This window comes from Psittacula echo (genome assembly GCF_963264785.1).
Source record: "Psittacula echo genome assembly, chromosome: 2".
Classification (NCBI taxonomy): Eukaryota; Metazoa; Chordata; class Aves; order Psittaciformes; family Psittacidae; genus Psittacula; species Psittacula echo.
The window spans coordinates 123,067,131-123,085,255 of record NC_137737.1 but is presented as its reverse complement, the minus strand read 5'-3'; the positions used below and the strand labels follow the sequence as shown (position 1 = coordinate 123,085,255).

General features: G+C 37.9%; 1 protein-coding gene across 1 annotated transcript in view; it reads left to right on the top strand.

Moving 5' to 3' along the window:
• Positions 1-408: 408 nt before the first annotated feature.
• The window catches only part of ASPH (aspartate beta-hydroxylase), a gene marked incomplete at its 5' end in the record, with an annotated part of 112,746 nt that continues 95,029 nt past the window's right edge, over positions 409-18,125 (top strand). The window contains one exon of the mRNA XM_080609787.1: positions 409-469. Within this exon, the coding sequence (XP_080465913.1) occupies positions 409-469 (61 nt within the window). The remainder of the gene's footprint in view (positions 470-18,125) is intronic.

Genomic DNA, 18,125 nt, shown 5'->3' with positions numbered 1-18,125 from the left:
AGCGGGCCCCTCAGCGGCAGCCCCACCTCCCGCGCGCGCCTGCCCGTCCGCGAGGCCGAACCCTCGCGAGAGCCCGCTGCTCGCTCCCGCGTTGCCACGTTCAAAGTCACCGGCGGCGGGGACCGGGTCGGACACGCGCGCCAGGCACACGGCCGCCCCGCCCTCCCGCGCCGCCCGCCAATCGGAGCAGAGAGGCGCCCCTCTCCGTTCTCGGGGCCGCTCCGCGATTGGCTGGTGGCGGGCGGGCCGGTCCGCGGTACGTTTGGTGCTGCGCTGTCGTGGCCGCGGGCGTTCCCGCACGCGGGGCTCAGGTGGTGGTGGCGGCGGTGGCGGTTCCTGGCTTGCTGTCGGTGCGGCCTCCGTCGGCTCCACCCCGCCGTTGCCTGGCGGTGCGTGACAGGAGCTGCTATGGCCTCACGCAAGGGTTCCAGAGGCGCGGGCAGCAGCCCTAGCCCCGGCTCTAAGAGAGGTGAGCGGGGCCGCTGAGCCGTAGCTCGGCGGGAAGGGGCGGGGGCTCCCGCGGACCCTGAGGGGCGGCCGCAGGGGCGTAGCGCGGTGGGGCGGTGGCTGGGGAGCCCCGGAGCTGGGGGAGGGGAAGTGGCTGATGCTGCCCCTCACTGCGGGCAGGGGGTGCTCCCGGGCGAACCGAGAGGGTGCTGCGCCTTTCAGTGTGTCCGTCCCTCCGGGCGGGCTGAGGTGCTGCCTCCCCCACCTGTCCCTTCCGCCGGCCGTGGGCTCCCCCGGCGCCGCGGGGGCTGGAGAGGAGGCGGTGGTCGCGGTCTGTCTGTCTCTTGAGTTCCCGTCGTTCCCTGCATCGGGAATTCACGTGGAGGAGAAACTTGGGCGGCCGGGCCTAGGCAGTGGGGACGCCCCTCGAAAGCTCCCCAGAATGACTGGGGTGGCCCGGGGCGAGTCTCGACATTTGTTGATATCCCGGGAGAGTCCGCGCAGACCTTTTCCTCCAGACCCCGGTGGTAGAACCGGAGTGCCCAGCATCTGATGCTGGTGAAGTCGTTGTTATTCTTGTGTTGAACTGGATGCTGGAGTATGTCCTTAGGCTGACCTGTTTAACAACACTGGTTTAAAGTTATTAGTTTTCTTGTAGATGTAGCATCTAGGATGATGGTTTCTGTAGGTATAGAAGAAAAGAGAAATAATCTTAAAAAAATTTCAAGTGTAAGGTTTTTTGAGACAGCTCCCCCAAATAAAGGATATCTTAGCAAATCTGACTATTCATAAAATACTGTGTGTGGACAGCTTAGCTAGGGAAAACTATGTGTAGTAGCTTTTTTAAGCATAGCAGAAAGAGGAAAAAAGTACATACTTCTGAAGTCACTGTGCAACCACGCACACTGCACTGTACTGAAGAAAGGAAGTGATCTTATCAGGGATTGAATGTTTGCTCATTATATGCAATTTCTTTGGGTTTGAGCTTCATATGCACAGAGCTCCAGTTGTGAAATGTGGTGGTAACACTGAATAATATCTATTGATATTCTTTGAATATAGCGGTAACATGGAGAACAGTGTCAATTAGGACAGGGACTTCTTACAAGGACATCTAGTGATAGGACAAGGGGTAACGGCTTTGAGCTGAAAGAAGGTAGATGTAGATTAGATATAAGGAAGAAATTATTTACTGTGAGGCTGATGAGGCACTGGCACAGGTTGCCCAGAGAAGTTGTGGCTGCTCCATCCTTGGAGGTGTAGTAGGAGGTGTCCCTGCCCATGGGGGGGGGGGGTTGTAACTAGGTGATCTGTAAGGCCTCTTCTAACCCAAACCATACTGTGATTCTTATGAAAGGATGAATCATACAGGCTTAGTTTACCTATCATGTGATGAATTTAAGAGAAAAAGATTTCAAATATACTTAAGCATAAAAAAGTTTAGGGATTATATTTCAATTGTATTACAATATTAATAGAATTTTTTTTTTTTATTGTTCATTTTTTAAAAGTCGCTTCTGTTATTGCTGGCCTATGCTGCAGAGTCTGTATTATACTTTTCTTGCTTGGACTGGAGGTGCTTTGATCCTCATCCAGTATTAAGCATCTAAATACAAATTTTCAATTAAAATGCATTGAGAACATGCATCCCTGGTATGATTTTAAATACTGAATACAGGTCTGTTAATTCAAATATCACTGTAAAGGTTCATCAACATTTGAAAAATATCAGGAAACTGAATCTCTGACTAAGTAAAAAAGTATTCTGTTTTTGTTTAAAATCTGAGTAAAATTTTATCTCTATATTAAAAGATGTCTTGTTTGTGTAATTGCACAGGGGATTCTGTTTACTTTTATCGAGGACAGGATGAAGCAGTATGAGTAATGGGTTAGGCACTCCCCTAACATGTAACTGTTTTACACAAATGTTTTGTTAGTATTAGCAACTCCTAGTTAGGATCCCTTGGACAACTGTAAAACTGACAGTGTGAAGCTGATGCTGTTTTCATAGTTGCAGCTGCAGAAGGAGGTAACGGATGATTACTCCTGTGCAAATAAAGGAACAGCTAGGGGAAGAGAGTCTTTAGAGCAGTCAGTAAGCCTTCCACAGCTGAGGGAAGTAAAAATGAGATAAGGAAGTAATTTTGAGACTGTGAAGTATAGAAACCTGAAGTTTGAGACTGTTCCTGATAATGTTGTAGTATTCACTTTCACAGCAGTCTGGGAGAGGATGTGGCTTCTTGCCAAGGCATTGCTCATAGCTCTGAAACCACTGAGGTTGACAGCACATCTAAAAATCTGTTTGCTGAAGACAATGCCTGCATCTGATTGTAGTCATCTGCTTTTAGGTTTCTGCATCAGAAAATGTTGACAGTAATCTTACAAATAGATGAAGTCTGAGATAGATCTAACTCTAGCTCTAGCGTATGTAGGGTTTGGGCTTTTTTTTTTTTTCAGATTCTTTGAAATGTCAGAACTGGAACTAAATATTTTTTAGAAATAGAACTCTACCTTGAAAAAAATCATATTCTAGAAGCTGTCAAATCAGTCCTAACTAAAAATACTCAAACTTGTATATAAGCTTTGTATTGCTTATGAGGGATACTTCTTTGAAAGTGACTCTTACAGAATTAAATAAATATGGCAATGATTGTATTTGGAGTACAAAAGTGAAAACCAGGTCAAAATTTGACAGTTTGAGGATACTTGGAGAGAGAAACGTGTTTGTTGTTTACTGAAAAGTTTGGCTTCTTGTCATTAGCCTACAGAATCTATTGTAAAAACTGTGGCCTCTCTAAAGGAAGAAAATCAATTTTAAACAGCTAGATGAAATAGCAGATACTTGCTGGAATATTACTCAAAGCTTCATTAGATGAGGGACAGTTTTGGTAGAGGAACAAATGCGTGTCACCTGGTCATGAATTAACTCCCTCAAATCTCATGAGGTGGGAGATTTGGAAATGTCTTGGGTATTAGCACTTGCAGAAAAGCCTTCCAGTAAGAGTGAGGATCAGCAGCTCAGCTGCTTTTGAAACACAGTGTCATGTATTTCAAAACCCAGGACACACAGATAGCTGAAAAAATATGAATTACTTTGTAAGCTGCCCTAACCTGTAGAAGTAAGAGTACTGATGATAAGACATCTACCATTATGTTGCTGTGTTGGTGTCTTTTATCTTACAGTATGTAAGCAAAGACTTAAACATAATTATCACCAGCCGTATAGTTGGGCAACAATTGCTGTTTGTTTTCTTTGTATTTCTAATAAGTGGGTGAATGGTTCTCCAGTAAGGTAGACACTACACAAACCACATTTCCAACACAAGGCATTGTCTGTATTTACAGACAACTGTATTTTATATTAAAAGAAAGAAAAAAAGTCCTAGCTCTGCTAGTTCTGAAGCTGTGTTGTCATGGTGCAGATAGAAATCAAAGAACTCTACTGTTGCTTTGATATATTTTCTTTAATCTCTGTAGTAATGATTGAGATCATCTTCTGACATTCCTTACTTTTCTCTGCAAGATCCCAAGTGTTTAACTTTTTCTGATTTTAGCCATGTAGCTTCCTTATATATCCAAATACAAAGGTACTGCCAATCTTTTGGACCTTCTAATGTCCCTTAATCCAGACTTTTCACTAATTTCTGACTTTTCAACTTTCTTCAAATTTGAATTATATATTTTGTATACATTAAAGTTGACCTGATAATAATATTACTTCTTCTTTTTGGTTAACAGGATCAGTTCTAGAAAGATAGTTGTGTCTGTTAATTTGCATGAACTTTGACATTTTAGCTCATCTCTGTTTCAAAGACTTTTTTATTGTGTATTCTCTCTGGGTGAGACTCTCTATTAGTGGGGTTTTTTTTGTTGCTGTTGTTATTGGTTTCTTTTTTTTTATTATTTTTTTTTATTTTTTTTATTTACCTTAAGAGCAGAGAAAGTACATTGGCTAAACAGATTGCTCTTTTGTTGGCTCTCGGGAGCGTCGAACTTTGCATCACTGCTTCCAGTGCAGGTGGGACTGCTTGTGCCTTCTCTGGTTTCTCAGCTACGCAGCTGTGCTGTGGTGTAACATCTTTTTTTATGCTGTGGATTCTATGTAAATATGATGCTCCCATCTATCTAAAAATTCTGTCTTATCTAATTTATGACCTGAGCTAGTGGGCTTGTATTTATCCTCTTGGTTTTGCAGTTGTGTAGTGTATTCTCTGATTCCTTGTGTTACAATTTATCAATTATATCCTTCTTGATTTTAATTGTAATCCTTAGGAAGAAGGGTATTAAGGTGTTGGAGTACGTAAGTGAGGTGTAAATTTGATTTGCTCTGTGGGGCTTCACAAATGTTTTGACTGGTTTGTCCTAGTCTAACTCCTAGTGTTTGCTGGACTAATACAGATCATTATGAATTCAGCTCAGTACTTTGATTTGTCTATTTAAACTCAGTGTTACAGTGGTTTTGTGTCACATCTTTGGTGTTCAGATGTATGCAACAGAATGTCGTTACTTTGTTAAGAGTTGCTACAGGCTATTGCAGCGGATGAGAAAGTCTTTGTGTCTCACTGGTAGAATCTTTATATACTGTCCTAGAAATGTTGCTGTGATTTCTTCACTGAGCTTATTGCCTAATTTAGTTGCTTACAACTAGTTGAAGATCTTGAATTATTATTAGTGTCAGATACTGCTATTTTTTTATACAGTTCTGCGCAGACTGGTAAAAGACATGTCTCTGTATTTGAAACAAGATGGATTTAATCAGGAAAGTTGATTATGATTTGTGAGACTAATACTAGATCTCTGAATTTTAATGGCATCTAAGTGCAAAACCATGAAATGCAGAGAGCCACTTATTTGTGATTCGCCTGTCTGCCTTGCATCTTACTCAAGATGGCAGTTCTGGAAAACATGTTAACATATTGTAAAATAATCTGCCAAATTAAGTAGTGGTAGCGACAGTAATGTTCTAAACATCTGTAATTTACATGGCATGCTGCTACAGTGTTATCATTGAAATTACTGGTTCTCCTGTACAAAACTCGAGGCAGTACCTTTTCAAATAAGTAAGTTTTGTTATGTCTGACTAAGTGAAAGTGATGTAGATAACATTTTTAAAATAGTGAACACATGTATTCCCCTGTATACATGAGCAGATTTGCATTGGAATAGTGAGTCCTTGATAAACCTGTTCGTTCATTCATCTAGAACTGTATTTAAATGACTTCCATATTGCCTGGTATTTGTTCTCTTTGGTTTTTCTCAAAGTATTATTTTGGGTTTTAAGATTGATACCTAAGTATAGCAGGATTGACATAAAACCAAAATAAGCCTGAACCTTTCCCCTCTATCAGTACTTTTTCTTCTTTGGGAATTCTGAAGTGATGGTAGATGCTTCTAGAGATGCTCCTGCTTGATGAAGACGTCAAGGAAAGTTCTCCTGTCCCTTTTGATCTAGTGTGGTCTGAAATCCTGGTCCTGCTCTGTTGCCTAATATATCTCACCTGCATGCAAGAAGTCATTGTGGGCTAAAAGGTATTATTACTCATGGTGCTCCAATATGTAGGAACCTTAATACTTGACATCTGCAAGGATGTCTGTGTTCATATATTTTTTTAAGTATTTCATCAAGAGTTTAAATGTTATGCAAGAGAAGTAACCTTTTCAATTGCCTTTGGAGGATAGGACTTGTTTAAAATGCTAGAAGGAGAACCTAAATTACTAAAGTAATCTGAGGAAGACAGATTTGGCAATTACTCTGAGAATGCACGTGAAAATTCCCCATCTGAGCTAGACTAGGTTCAGACTCCAGGATGTATATTAGATTGGGGGATTAAGGAGTTAAATTTTTTACAGTTCAATGCTATATGTCTGCATTCAACTTAATCCAGTCAGAGGTTGCTCTGCAGTCTTCCTTTTTTCAATTCCCCTTCTCTGTACCTGAATTAGTAGTTGTGCAGGTCATAGGTGAACCACACAGGGAGCTGACAAGCTGCAAGCTGACTCTCCTTTTTCCCCCAGACTGGCTCAGCACATAGTTTTATGGAAAGTCATTTAGGTAGAAGGGAAGAGATGACAATGGGTGGCTGGGCATTGGGTCAGGGTAAGGTTGAATCTGGAGTTTTATGTTTGATCATGTCATCATGGACCCGTAGTGTGAACATAGAAGGTGAATGGTTTGCTTGGATATGCTAATGTTTTGGCTGGACATGTAAGGACTTCAGTAAAGACAACAAAATTTACCAGGAGTAGAAGATTGTTTCTAATTACAGAGTGCATAAAGAGGTGAGATTCCAATATTGCTGTTTCTTTAGACTCAAAACCCTTTTAGGCATCACCTGTCTGAAAAAAACCCCCTTCATTTTCAGCTGGACGTTTCTGAATCACTTTGAAACATGTAATAACTGTTCCTGTGGTAATTCTTATGTTAAATTCTTCATTATAGAGAACTTGAGCAGAGGAGTTCTGATTTACTCCAAGTGGTTTTTTCCTGATGAAGAACACAAACTGGTAATTTGTGTGAATAGCCTGCAGCAACCTTTTTCCCTAACTGCATCATACGGGCTAGCTCTTTGCATGGAAGAGTTTTGAGCTATGCTTTGAAGTGGAAACTATAACTCTATTATGTGTCTTTAAACACACTGGAAATAAGTATGCAGATAAGCATATACTGAGTTTGAACTGACCGTGTGGTTCAGCTTTGTTAGAACTTTTTAAATGAAACAAATTTTAGTCTCCTTCATGTGGAGTTGCACTGTTATTATGCATGCACTTACCAGTGTTAACAAATGCTTCCAAGTAGTTTGTTTGAAGATTTTCTTTATAAAATATTTAATAGCTAGGGGGTTTGTAACTATTGAATAGCAGTTTTCTTGTTTCACATTTTTATTTCCTGAGGTTCTGTTGAATGACAATTAATTACTAATGTAACAAATCTCACTTTTTACGCTAGTGTTTTATTAAGTTTGGGTTGTGTCGTGCATTTTATTTAATGCTAAAAGAAAAAGATTCACATAGGAGTTTGTAACTGTGGTACTATTTCTTTCCATAGTAACTGGAGGGGACAGCTATATATTTTGAAACAAGAAAGCTGTGAAAAGAGCAATATTTTTGCAACTGAGATATCCTAGCAACGTATTTTAACAAACATTTTTAAAACTGTAGGTGTGAGACTCTTTTGAACTCTGTAGGAGTTGCAGATGCATAGTACCTCTATGAACTAACCCCTAGGTACCTTGATGTAGGGGTTTTTTTGGTTGTTTTTTTTTTTTTTGTGTGTGTGTGTGAACAGAAACCTGCAAATAGCAAGAGGTGTAGGTACTTGCATGGCAACTAGAGTTTTAGTTGCGTCTATTTGAAACTCCCTCAAACCATGTGAAAAATTGAAATGACATAATCTGTTTTCTTTCTTTTGTGGCATAATTGGGACTTGTTGCTAAAACAAATTGATATTGTCAATACAGTCAACTTGTCCCATATTACAAGATAGGAAAATGGAACAGGGAAAAAATACCCTAAAATTAATTCCAGTGTGCTCTACACAATGAGGATTTTAAACCTTATGTAATAGAAACTGTTTTAAAGGTCACTACCAACAGAATTTGTGTATTCTGGGCTTAAGCATTTCTTGTGTTTCTTTTCCACATTTACCTTTTGTGATCTCTGCTCTGGCCTAAATACCACCAAATATTTAATTAACCTAGTAATTATGTATGACTGTCGGCTGCCATAAATCATTCAAATACAAGCTGGGTAGACTGTTTAATTTTAGACCTTCTTATTTCCAAATGTTCTGTGGGAGAGAGTTGGTTAATCAAAATAGCAGCTATTAAAAATCTTTGTCATCTACACAGTTAAAATTGGTATTAATTTTGTCTCCTCATCAGTGTTACAGCTGATACATATATGTTGATCCTGTAGCACAAAACAAACCAAATTTTTTTTATAAGCTTGTAGTCTTACCCTTGAACTTCTTGGCTTGATGTTTACGTCAAGTAAGTTTATAACAGCCAAGTTCTGCATTCAGTTTTGAATGCGAATTCTATTTTTGTGTGTTTGTATACACGTAAAATAAAACTTCAGAAAATTGACTGAAGTGTTTGGGACAAATATCAGACTGTAGGAAAGTGTACTTAATCTAAATAGATCTGTACAGAAGAGTAAATAGATAACACACAATATTTTTATTCTGTGTTTAAAGGACTTAATGCGTCTCTCCTGAAGTGCTGAATCTTTAAGCCTGTTAGTATACTATCTTTACATTTGTGGAGAAAAGGTTTTATAAAAAATAATAGAAGTAATCCAAACTATGATGCCTGAATAGTAATGGGGCATGAAACGCTGGCGCAGGTTGCCCAGAGAAGCTGTGTCCACTCCATCCCTGGTAGTGTTCAAGGACAGGTTGGACAGGGTTTTGAGCAACCTGGTCTAGTAGAAGGTGTCCCTGCCCATGGCAAGGGGGATTGGAGCTTTGAAGTCCCTTCCAACCTGAACCGTTCTGTGATGGATGCATTAAATACTGCTGTAAATACATTCCTATTGATAGTATTCATTATAAAACTCTTTGAAGTTGTAAGCAGTGTTGTTTTTATCCATTTAAACTGTGTGCACATCTATGTGTAGTTTTCCTTGCAATAAATCCTAATTGAAGAACTAATCAAAAAAGATGTTCATCTGGATAATCAAGAAGAAAAACCCCAAACATGACTTGGACAAAATTTGACTGGCTTTTGAAAGCAGTCGTATTTCTAGCATGTTTAGAAAAGAAGCAGGTGCAGGTTCAGGGTTTTCTCTTATTACCATGTGTCCATGCATTCACTTTACCTCGTCTGACTTCAGCAGTTATGCTTAGATAAACAGAACTCCAGAGGAAAGTAACAGCAGCAGCTCGTATAGTAGCAAACAGCTGGTCTCTCCAAACCTCGCTGAAAAGTGCAGAGCTAGCATTGCTAGTAGAATTCACTGTTGTGATGTATTTAGATGAAGTAGCTTTGACAAGTCTTACGAAGCTATGCAACCTTTCAGGACAGAATTTCTCATTAAGTTTCTTTTTGTCTTTAATTTGTGTCTGTTTGTGTTTTAGAGACAAAAACTTCTGTTCCTTTAAAAAACAAAACAAAGCTAGTCATTCTTGTGATGTTTCTTTTATGAGTAGATTACTTGTGGATAAATTTTCTGATTTTTGTTGTGTATGTAGTAGAAGAATCACTTGAATGGAAAGCAATCAAGATTTGTTTGCTGTTTGTAAGACAGAATACATGTAATTGCATAAGAATAATGATTAAAAAACACGCTATCCTCGGAGTGATCCTTGACATCAGTGAGCCTGATGATAATCTTATTCTTGATGTGTTCTGGATTTTTTCTGAAGAATAATTAATTTCTTCTTGGTAACAAATCACCTTAGTTTGCAACTAAAAAACTCTTCTGAATGTTGTGGTGCTTCCTGTGAACCAGAAAGGTATCTATAGGTTTAAAAATACTTTGATTTATAGCAGCACATATTCAGAAAAAGGCTAACTTTTTAAAAGTATTGACCATCTCTCTTTATAAACTGAATATAAAAAAGGAGAAAAATCTACATATATAATCTATTTTACCTGAAGTGTATTTTCAGATAATAGGATTGAGGAGCTGATGCTGTCTAGGACAGAATTGGAAAGAGTGGCTTTGTACTTCTCTGCAAATATACTTAGATAATCAGAGCTCTTACTCAGTATAGGGTAGAAAAAGTTTTAATTCCATTTTCTTCTTGAAGAAATGGTTTGGTTGACTTCCAGTGTTGTAGCTGCTGTTTATGTGGTATACTTGAACAGAAGTGAGAGTGTATACTTTAAATTCTTGTTGTTGAAACTGTTCCAATCCAATGTGAAACGAAAGATTCAGCCTGCTGAGAATGAGCATGGGGATAGGACAGTTATGTCTGGAGTCCTCTTCCTTACCTAGAAAGAAGGAAAAGAAATGTGCTTTAGTCTCTGTTTTGGAGAGCTCCTCTCTTACAAATTCCTGTTGTGGCCACTTAAGATAAAGATAATGACTATGCATGAATAAATAGCTTCATCATGAAGGACTAATATGGCTTTGTTCTCATACGCTTGGGCATGCTTAAAAATGTGGTTTAGACCTCTAAAAGAATTCAGACACTGTTCCTCATAGGGGAAAACCGAATCTCTGATTTTTCACATCCTGATTAAGTGCTGAACTCAAGGGGGTTGTTCAATGGAATCACTTTCTCTTTTGAAGGGTGGAGCTTCCTTTCACTAGGGAAGTTCAGCAAGGCACTTATGATCCTACAGTTCCTTTACATATTTTTTGATGCATATCTTTTTTTTTTATCTCTTTCAGTTGGCCACCTGCAGCATCTCTGCAGTCAGCCTGCTTAGTTGTCACATCCTGAGTTTATGACTTTGCTTGTTTTCAATATTTATGTTCTTTGATTGTTTGCATAGTAGGATACTTCACTGTGAGAAATCTGACTGAAAATTAAGCACCTTAAAGGCTTATGTCAGGATTGGTTATATGTGGAATAAGGAAAAGTTCCTCAAATACTAAAGTAAAAATCAGTCAAGTTGGCAGCAGGAAAGACAAAATTGCCTTTCATTTGGCTAACTTATTATTTTAAGTTCTGGTCTTCATGTTTTCTTTGCTCTTTCTGTTCCATCCATTTCCCTGTTCCTCACTAGAAAGTTTCTGATTTAATTTATTAAAGTCCTTTGATAATGTGCACAGGTATCTTTATAACCATATAGACTAGATTACATAAAGTGAAGAGCAGAGATCTAGTTTTTAATGAGAATAATAAAAAAGCTGGGTTTGGTTTTTTTTTTTCCCCCCTAATTTCCATTAAGGTTGCAGTGGTGAAGAAGATGTTTTAAATAGCAAAAGGAAGAATCAGTTTTATATCAGAAAGAATTTTTATTGAATTTATTAAAAGTAAACCTTTACCTTAAACTTTAAATCTTGAAAGACCCTGCTGTCATGATTCTTTGTAAAAACCCAAATGTTTCTGAGTATGGATATTTGTGGAAATTTTAGGTTGGAATATTTTGTATGTGAAACTGCAATTATTTCATTAAAAGTTGATGTCTTATCTGTAAAAACAACAGAGAGAAAACAATCCTGTCTCCCTTAAAAATGAGAGTTTGTAAAAGCTCACCAGAAGTGCAGATTTGTCCATTAGAATTGTATTATTCCACTGTTGGTACACTGAAAGAAAATAAACCATGAAAATCTGTCTTAAATCAGGATAGTACTTACTTGCAATCATTGTGGTGTTTAGACTTCTCTGAATAGAGCAGTTCAACATAAATGCATGTTGACTCTAGATTTTAAAATCTGTCACAAACCTGTGTGTATATATATATGCATACACATACACGACAGTAGTGAGAGGGGAACAAAAAAGCTCCTTTTTTTAATAGGCAGGGGGAAAATAGTATCAACAGAGAATGCTGTATATTTCCCTTTAATAGATATTTTACTCAAAATACTTGTTACTGTGACCCTACCAAAAAAAACTTATTAACCGCAATTTTATTACTGAGAATGACTTGCAAAAGTTGTTTTATTGTTAATTGTTTTGGAAAAGATAATTTGGCAAAAGTGTCAAGATGTAGTTGGCCATGCTCATACATGAGCCAAAATAACAGAGAGGTTGTTTTCTGTCTTTACACTGGTATTAGTTCAGCTCTGTTGATGGTTGGATGGTGTTACTGTGACTTTTAGTTTTTTAGTTCTCTCCCATATCTGTTTTATCACTCTTCATTTTGCTTTTAAAACAAGCTTGTTCTAAAGTGTCCCTGTGATCTATCTGGTTGATAATTTTACTTCTGAAATACAACTTTTAAATATTTCTCTGAGATTAGTGTTTGGTTTGTTTGGTCTTTTTTCCTTCTAGTGTGCGTTTCTAAATTCTAGTAGCTGCCTGCTGTTGTGCTCCCTTCCCTTCATGTGGTAATCCATAATTGCTTCTGTATTAATTCCTAATGTATCTTTGTGGGAAACAATTACACACATTACAAAGTTCAGCTTGAAGTTTTGAAGCCTGCCTTTAGTTCTGGATTCATAGTTGACATTTTTTTTCCCCTCTAAGCTTCTTTGCTTGCATATTGGTAATGATCTACATCTAGAATTAGTACTGCTAGTCTTGATTGTCAGTTTTGATTTTCTAAAAATACCCTGGAGTGAATAGTTGTACCAAAGCTAACTCGAAAATGGTTTTTAAATTTGAAACATTTATACAAGTGAGCTGAAAGAATAATAACTTTGAGTGTTAATGACGCAATTTGAGATGCTTCAGAAACAAACCAACTGACAAACCAGTAGTCATGGCATTTGAATGCAGTAGAATGAGACTTTGCAAGAAGTCCACGCTGTCTTGAATTGTATTTTACCTATATATGTATTCAGTTTAACCTTTTGTCTTACACAAAACTAACCAAAATTCTGTTGTTTGGTATTTAGTACCCTAGCATTCAGAGGAATATATGTGTAAGCTGTATTTTTCAAGGTGTGCGTTAATGTATGGTGTTAATTTGATGTATAGTCAGTTTTGAGTCCCGTGGGTCCATCTTCCTTTTGGTCCATCTTATATTTGATGAGTCTGAAGAGTTTCCCTGTTTTAGCTGTAGTCTCCCCTTTCAGGAAGAAAGGTGATTGCCATTTCTTAGGAGTACATACTCTTGTAATCAGTTGATTTTTAAAGGGCACAAAATTGCTGTGGGTGTTTGGTTAAAGGTCAACATACGAGTATTAGTTTAGATTGGGAGTGTATATTTAAACTGAATTTCTTTACTGTCTCCCCTGGCTTTGTTTTTATGCAATGTGCTGCTGTCCCTGTATATACTTACTTAGGTTCAAGTGAAATAAAACAGAAAGATATGCTGCAACCACTTATGGACATTCAGCCAGGTAAGATCTAATTTGGGGCAGTCCCCCCGGAGTATGTGTTGTGTGAACTTCAGGTTCTCACCATCATTTGAATGCTTTATGAATCCACTTGTTCTGCAGACCTGGTATCTGCAAATGCAGCTGCTCCTGAAGTGAAGTTGCAACAAATTGCCTAATCAAACCCTGCCTGTGAAAACACTGTAGGTTTTATATTCAATAGACTACATACCATTGCATGTAAAATTACTTCCTTAACGAGCTGTTGATTTCTCCCTGTATTAGGTGACTTTCACTCTTTGTTTAAATTTTCTTCCTATCTTGCTTTAAATTGCTTGCACATCACATAAGTTGCTGAAATGTGCTAATTAGGAGGTCTTTCTTAAAGCATGTGTTCTGTTTGGTGTATTCAGGTGGCTTTAAAGATAGTTAAAAGGTACACTAGTTATAGAATCAGCTGTCTTTGGTTCGTTTGCATCCATTTTAAAATCTTAAAACTCAGGTTTTATTTCTCAATTTTTTTCTCCCTTGAAAATTGGAAATTGGGAATTGCATTTGGTAATTAGTTGCTGGGTGTTAAAACCACAGGGGGTATATGTTGTTTTTCAAAGTAGCCATAAGATTCTGCTATTCACTCCATCTACTTGATGGTTCTTGAAAGAAGCATGGGGGAAGAAGGGCATAGTGCTAGATCCTAAAGTTTTTTATTAGGGTTGTTGTTAATGACAAATGAGTTTGTTTCTGTCTTCTTCCCGCCCAACAGGAGCTGGCTTTTGTTTGAAATGCAGTGGGAAACAAATAGTTTGTTAAAATAAAATAGTGTATTAGTGGGTTTTTCCCCCTCCTTTTCTGGCTCTTAAGAAGAGAGTATGTTGATCATTAATAATGTGTGTTAGCTTTAAATTGCACAGGTTAGGTGTATATTGTCAGAATTAAAAGGAGGGGTGAGTGAGATGAGTTAGTGTTACTCCTTTCTGGAAAGGGAGGGCAGCAAACCAAATTCAACACCTCTGCTCCTCTTAACAAGCAATAGAAATTTTTCCTGGTTTTGCTTTATGGGATTTGCTTTGGCAAAAACCATCAGTAACCCTTCTTTGGGTCTGCTACAAGCAAACATGAGGCGTACCAGGGGAACAGTTCTGATCTGAAAAATCTTTAACAAGAGTGTGTATGGTTGATTTTAAGTAATTCTTTTAAAGACTCAAAACTACATCTTAAAATTAACTGTCTTTTATTCTTAAAGTGATTAAAAAGTTTCAAATGAGCAATCTCTACAGAATACTCGGGAAGCCTGGTAGAGCAGTGCCAACATGGAGAAAGTTTCTTGGGTGAGGGCCAACTTAACAAATGCAAGCAGGCAAGCTTTGTGTTCAGACTTGTGCTTCAGCTTCTGCTGATGGATTTGATGCCCTTAGTGCTCATGCACTGTGGCATGCATTGCAGGAAAAATACTCCAGTACAGTATGTTCAGTTTCATTTGCTGCTGTGTTTGATGTTGGAGGGTTAAGGGGAGGGGAAAGGATCAGCTACCCAGGATGCTCTGTTTGGAGGAGTAAATGAATTTTATTGTCGTCAGAAGTACATTGCCATATGAGTTCTGAAAAGCATTTGGCTCCTGAGGATAACTGCTCTAAAAATAGATTTGGAGGAGAGGTTTCTCCTGGGTGCAGTTTCAGGTTCCCGCTGAGCTGGCTTTCGGAAACTTGTTTGCTCCTGTTGCGAGACTAGTGAGGATAATTTTTTTCTTATTTTGCCTTCAACATTAATTTTTGGAGATATCGACATACTTACTCTCTCCGTGGAAATCAAGAACTATTGTTATGGCTGACGACACAGGTATAATCCTAATCTTTTTGTGAACAAATGGAAAATGTATGGTTGCAAATACTGACTGTGTCTGATTTTATAATCAGCAAGATAACTGGCTTACTGTGGTATGTTTTGTACTCTGTTTACTGTTTTAGTGTGTGTTACAGGCTGCTTCTGTTCTTTGATTAAATGTTCTCCGGAGTAGTGGGATTTAATTAGTTTATGGCAGGCAGTTAATAGTAACTTTAGTTTTAGCTTGAGTAGGGTACATGTTAATGTAAGAGATGTTGTTTTGTCATCAGATACCTGACTTTCAAGTTATTTTGGGAGTATGTGAAATTAATAGGTGTCCTTTTAATGTCAGATAAAGTAAAAGGAATTAATTTCATATATTTTTATCTAGGTGTGACTCTTAATGCAGTGTAGGCGGGTTATAGGACTTTTAGAGATTTGCCGTTGAGACATAGAGTGCACTTAAAGACTTCTGATGTCTGCATAAAGACATCTGGTGGTGTAAGCACAGGCTTACCAGATATGGCAAGTGACCTACTTCTGACATGGCTGGCAGCATGTGCAGGGAAAGGGCTTGAATTGAGAATTAACTTCCTGGAATGAGCCCTGAGCCAGCTTCAGTCCTTGCAATGTTTTGTTCTAACCCTGTGTGTAGGGTTATTTGCGCAGACAATGGATAAATATTATGTTACGTAACTTCCATTTATATTAAAGCATGGCCTGATCAAGCTGCCATGGTTAAATTCTTAGGAGACGTTTTCAAGAGTTTTGAAAGTAATGTTACTTGTATCTTTGTGACTGTTGTGAAGGATATCTTTATAGCAGGATCTGTTTTTGAGGGGTTTCCGTGAACAGTCTTGTAGACTGGAAAAAATATGAAAAACTATGCTTGATTACTTAAATTGTATCTTCCTTCATTTTCCTGTTCTTTTCCTCTAATAAATAAAGCCACTTTCTTCAGAGGCAACTAGCAGTAAACTGTAGAAAACAGTAAGGTAAATGAGTAAGTGAAACAAAATAAGATTCTGTTTTCTGTTTGCTTTTTCTAATGCCTAGCTTGCATAGGACAAAGTTGTAACCTGGAATAATGTAAAATGTTTTCAGCCTTAAGGTTTAATTTTAAATACACACAAAGCTTCCATTGACTGCATGGAACACAAGAGTAGCAAAGTTCTGCTGTTGCAAAGTATAAGTATTTATTTCTGAATATTAACATTTCCAGCTCAAGAGTACTTTAAGAGTTTTCATATACAGTTGATCCTATTTCTGAGTGTACTGGCACATGCTGCATGAGTTTGCCTCTATTTTCAGGCTATCTGTACATCTTTCTAAGAGAGATGTTATGATGGATTATGTATGTGAGCCTTGCACACATGTAATTAGGATACTGTGCAGCAGGTGGTGATACATGCTTGATGTGAGGCAAAGTTGTCTTGCTTTTTCTCTGAGTATTCTTGGACAGCCTATACCAAGGCTATTTTGTGTTTAATATAGAGAGGAACCTAAATAGTTTGTATTTGATCTTTGTACAAAGTACACAATGAAATAAATTTTTATTTATTTATTAGTCTTTTTATAAAATGCTGAGCCGAATAAGAGCTGATGTGAATCATTTTATTGGTCTGAACTCTCTATGTAGCACAGTGAATGTAATAAAAGTTCAGTTTATTACAGCTGTGAACCTGATGGCAAGCAGGGTCTGAAAGTACTTGTGGTAATATCTGTTACAGAAATAAGTAAGTCAGTCACCAGTGTCTCATTACTCATCTTTCAGAGCAATGTTAATATTTCAGAGCATTTTTCATCTTTTTCTATGATTAGTTCTATGATTTAGTGTCGATAAAGGCATCGAACATTACTTGCAAGAAATACTATAAATTTGTCTCCCTACTTTATTATATTATCACAATATTCATGGCAAAGTTCCTGAAGTATTTAAAAATCCATAAGAAGTAGTTTTACTTCAATAACTAGGACTGGATAAGGCTGAACAAGCAAAGGCTGGTGCTTAGGAGGAAATGAAGTGAAATAGGCTGGTAGCCATGGAACTGCGGCCAAGTGCCAGCCTTGCAGCAGTAGTATCTGGAGGCAGAAGAGCAGACCTTGAGCTTTGCAGAAAGCCACAGCCGTTTTTTTGGATGCATATTTATTTGCTACATGTATCCCTCTTTACTGTAAATGATACTAAAGGAATGGACCAAGCAATTTATTTTCTAGTTGTGATGTCTGTTTTAACCCCCCTACCTATATGCTAGGTTGAAGTCTTTCCTAGTGGCTTGTTTGTAACTACTGTATTTTTTATACACATTTACTTTTCACATGTGCAGTTATAAATTAAGCTGTGATTTGCATTAAGTCTCTGTGTCATCCTGTTACTTGTATGTTTCCATCAGACTGGGAGTCTAAAGGCATGTAGTGAATCTCTTCTTGATTTTTGCAGATTGATTCTTGCAGCAGGGGAGATATTTTTAGCTGGTACAGTATCTGAACATGGAGTCTTACCCTTAACATTGTTTAGATTTTAGAGCCTTCTTAGGCTATTTGAATTTTCATGTTGTTTCTGTGTGCTAATTCAACTAGCTTTGAAACTTGCTTCAGAAGAAAAGCTTTTCTTCCAAACTGTTTCTGCTGGTCATATTGCCCTCTGGTGGCAGTTTGAGAACTGTTGGCATAAATGTAAAGCATCTCAAAAATGTTAAGCTCTATATAAATATACACTAAAGGAGAGCAAGGGGGGATTTTCAGCTAAGTTGTTAAGACGAATTGCATCTGGTGTTTTGGTGTTTGGTTGATTATAGGGCTTATGCTTAGACAATCATCAAGCTTTCTACTGTAATTCACAGTGATGTGAAAAACGAGCAACTAGCGAAGTTTAAAAACAAACAACACAAAAATGTTATTAATTGTGTTCTGTGTAGTCATAAGAAACAATATTTGTAATTGTATCATAAATCATAATTTTCTAACTTATACAGATC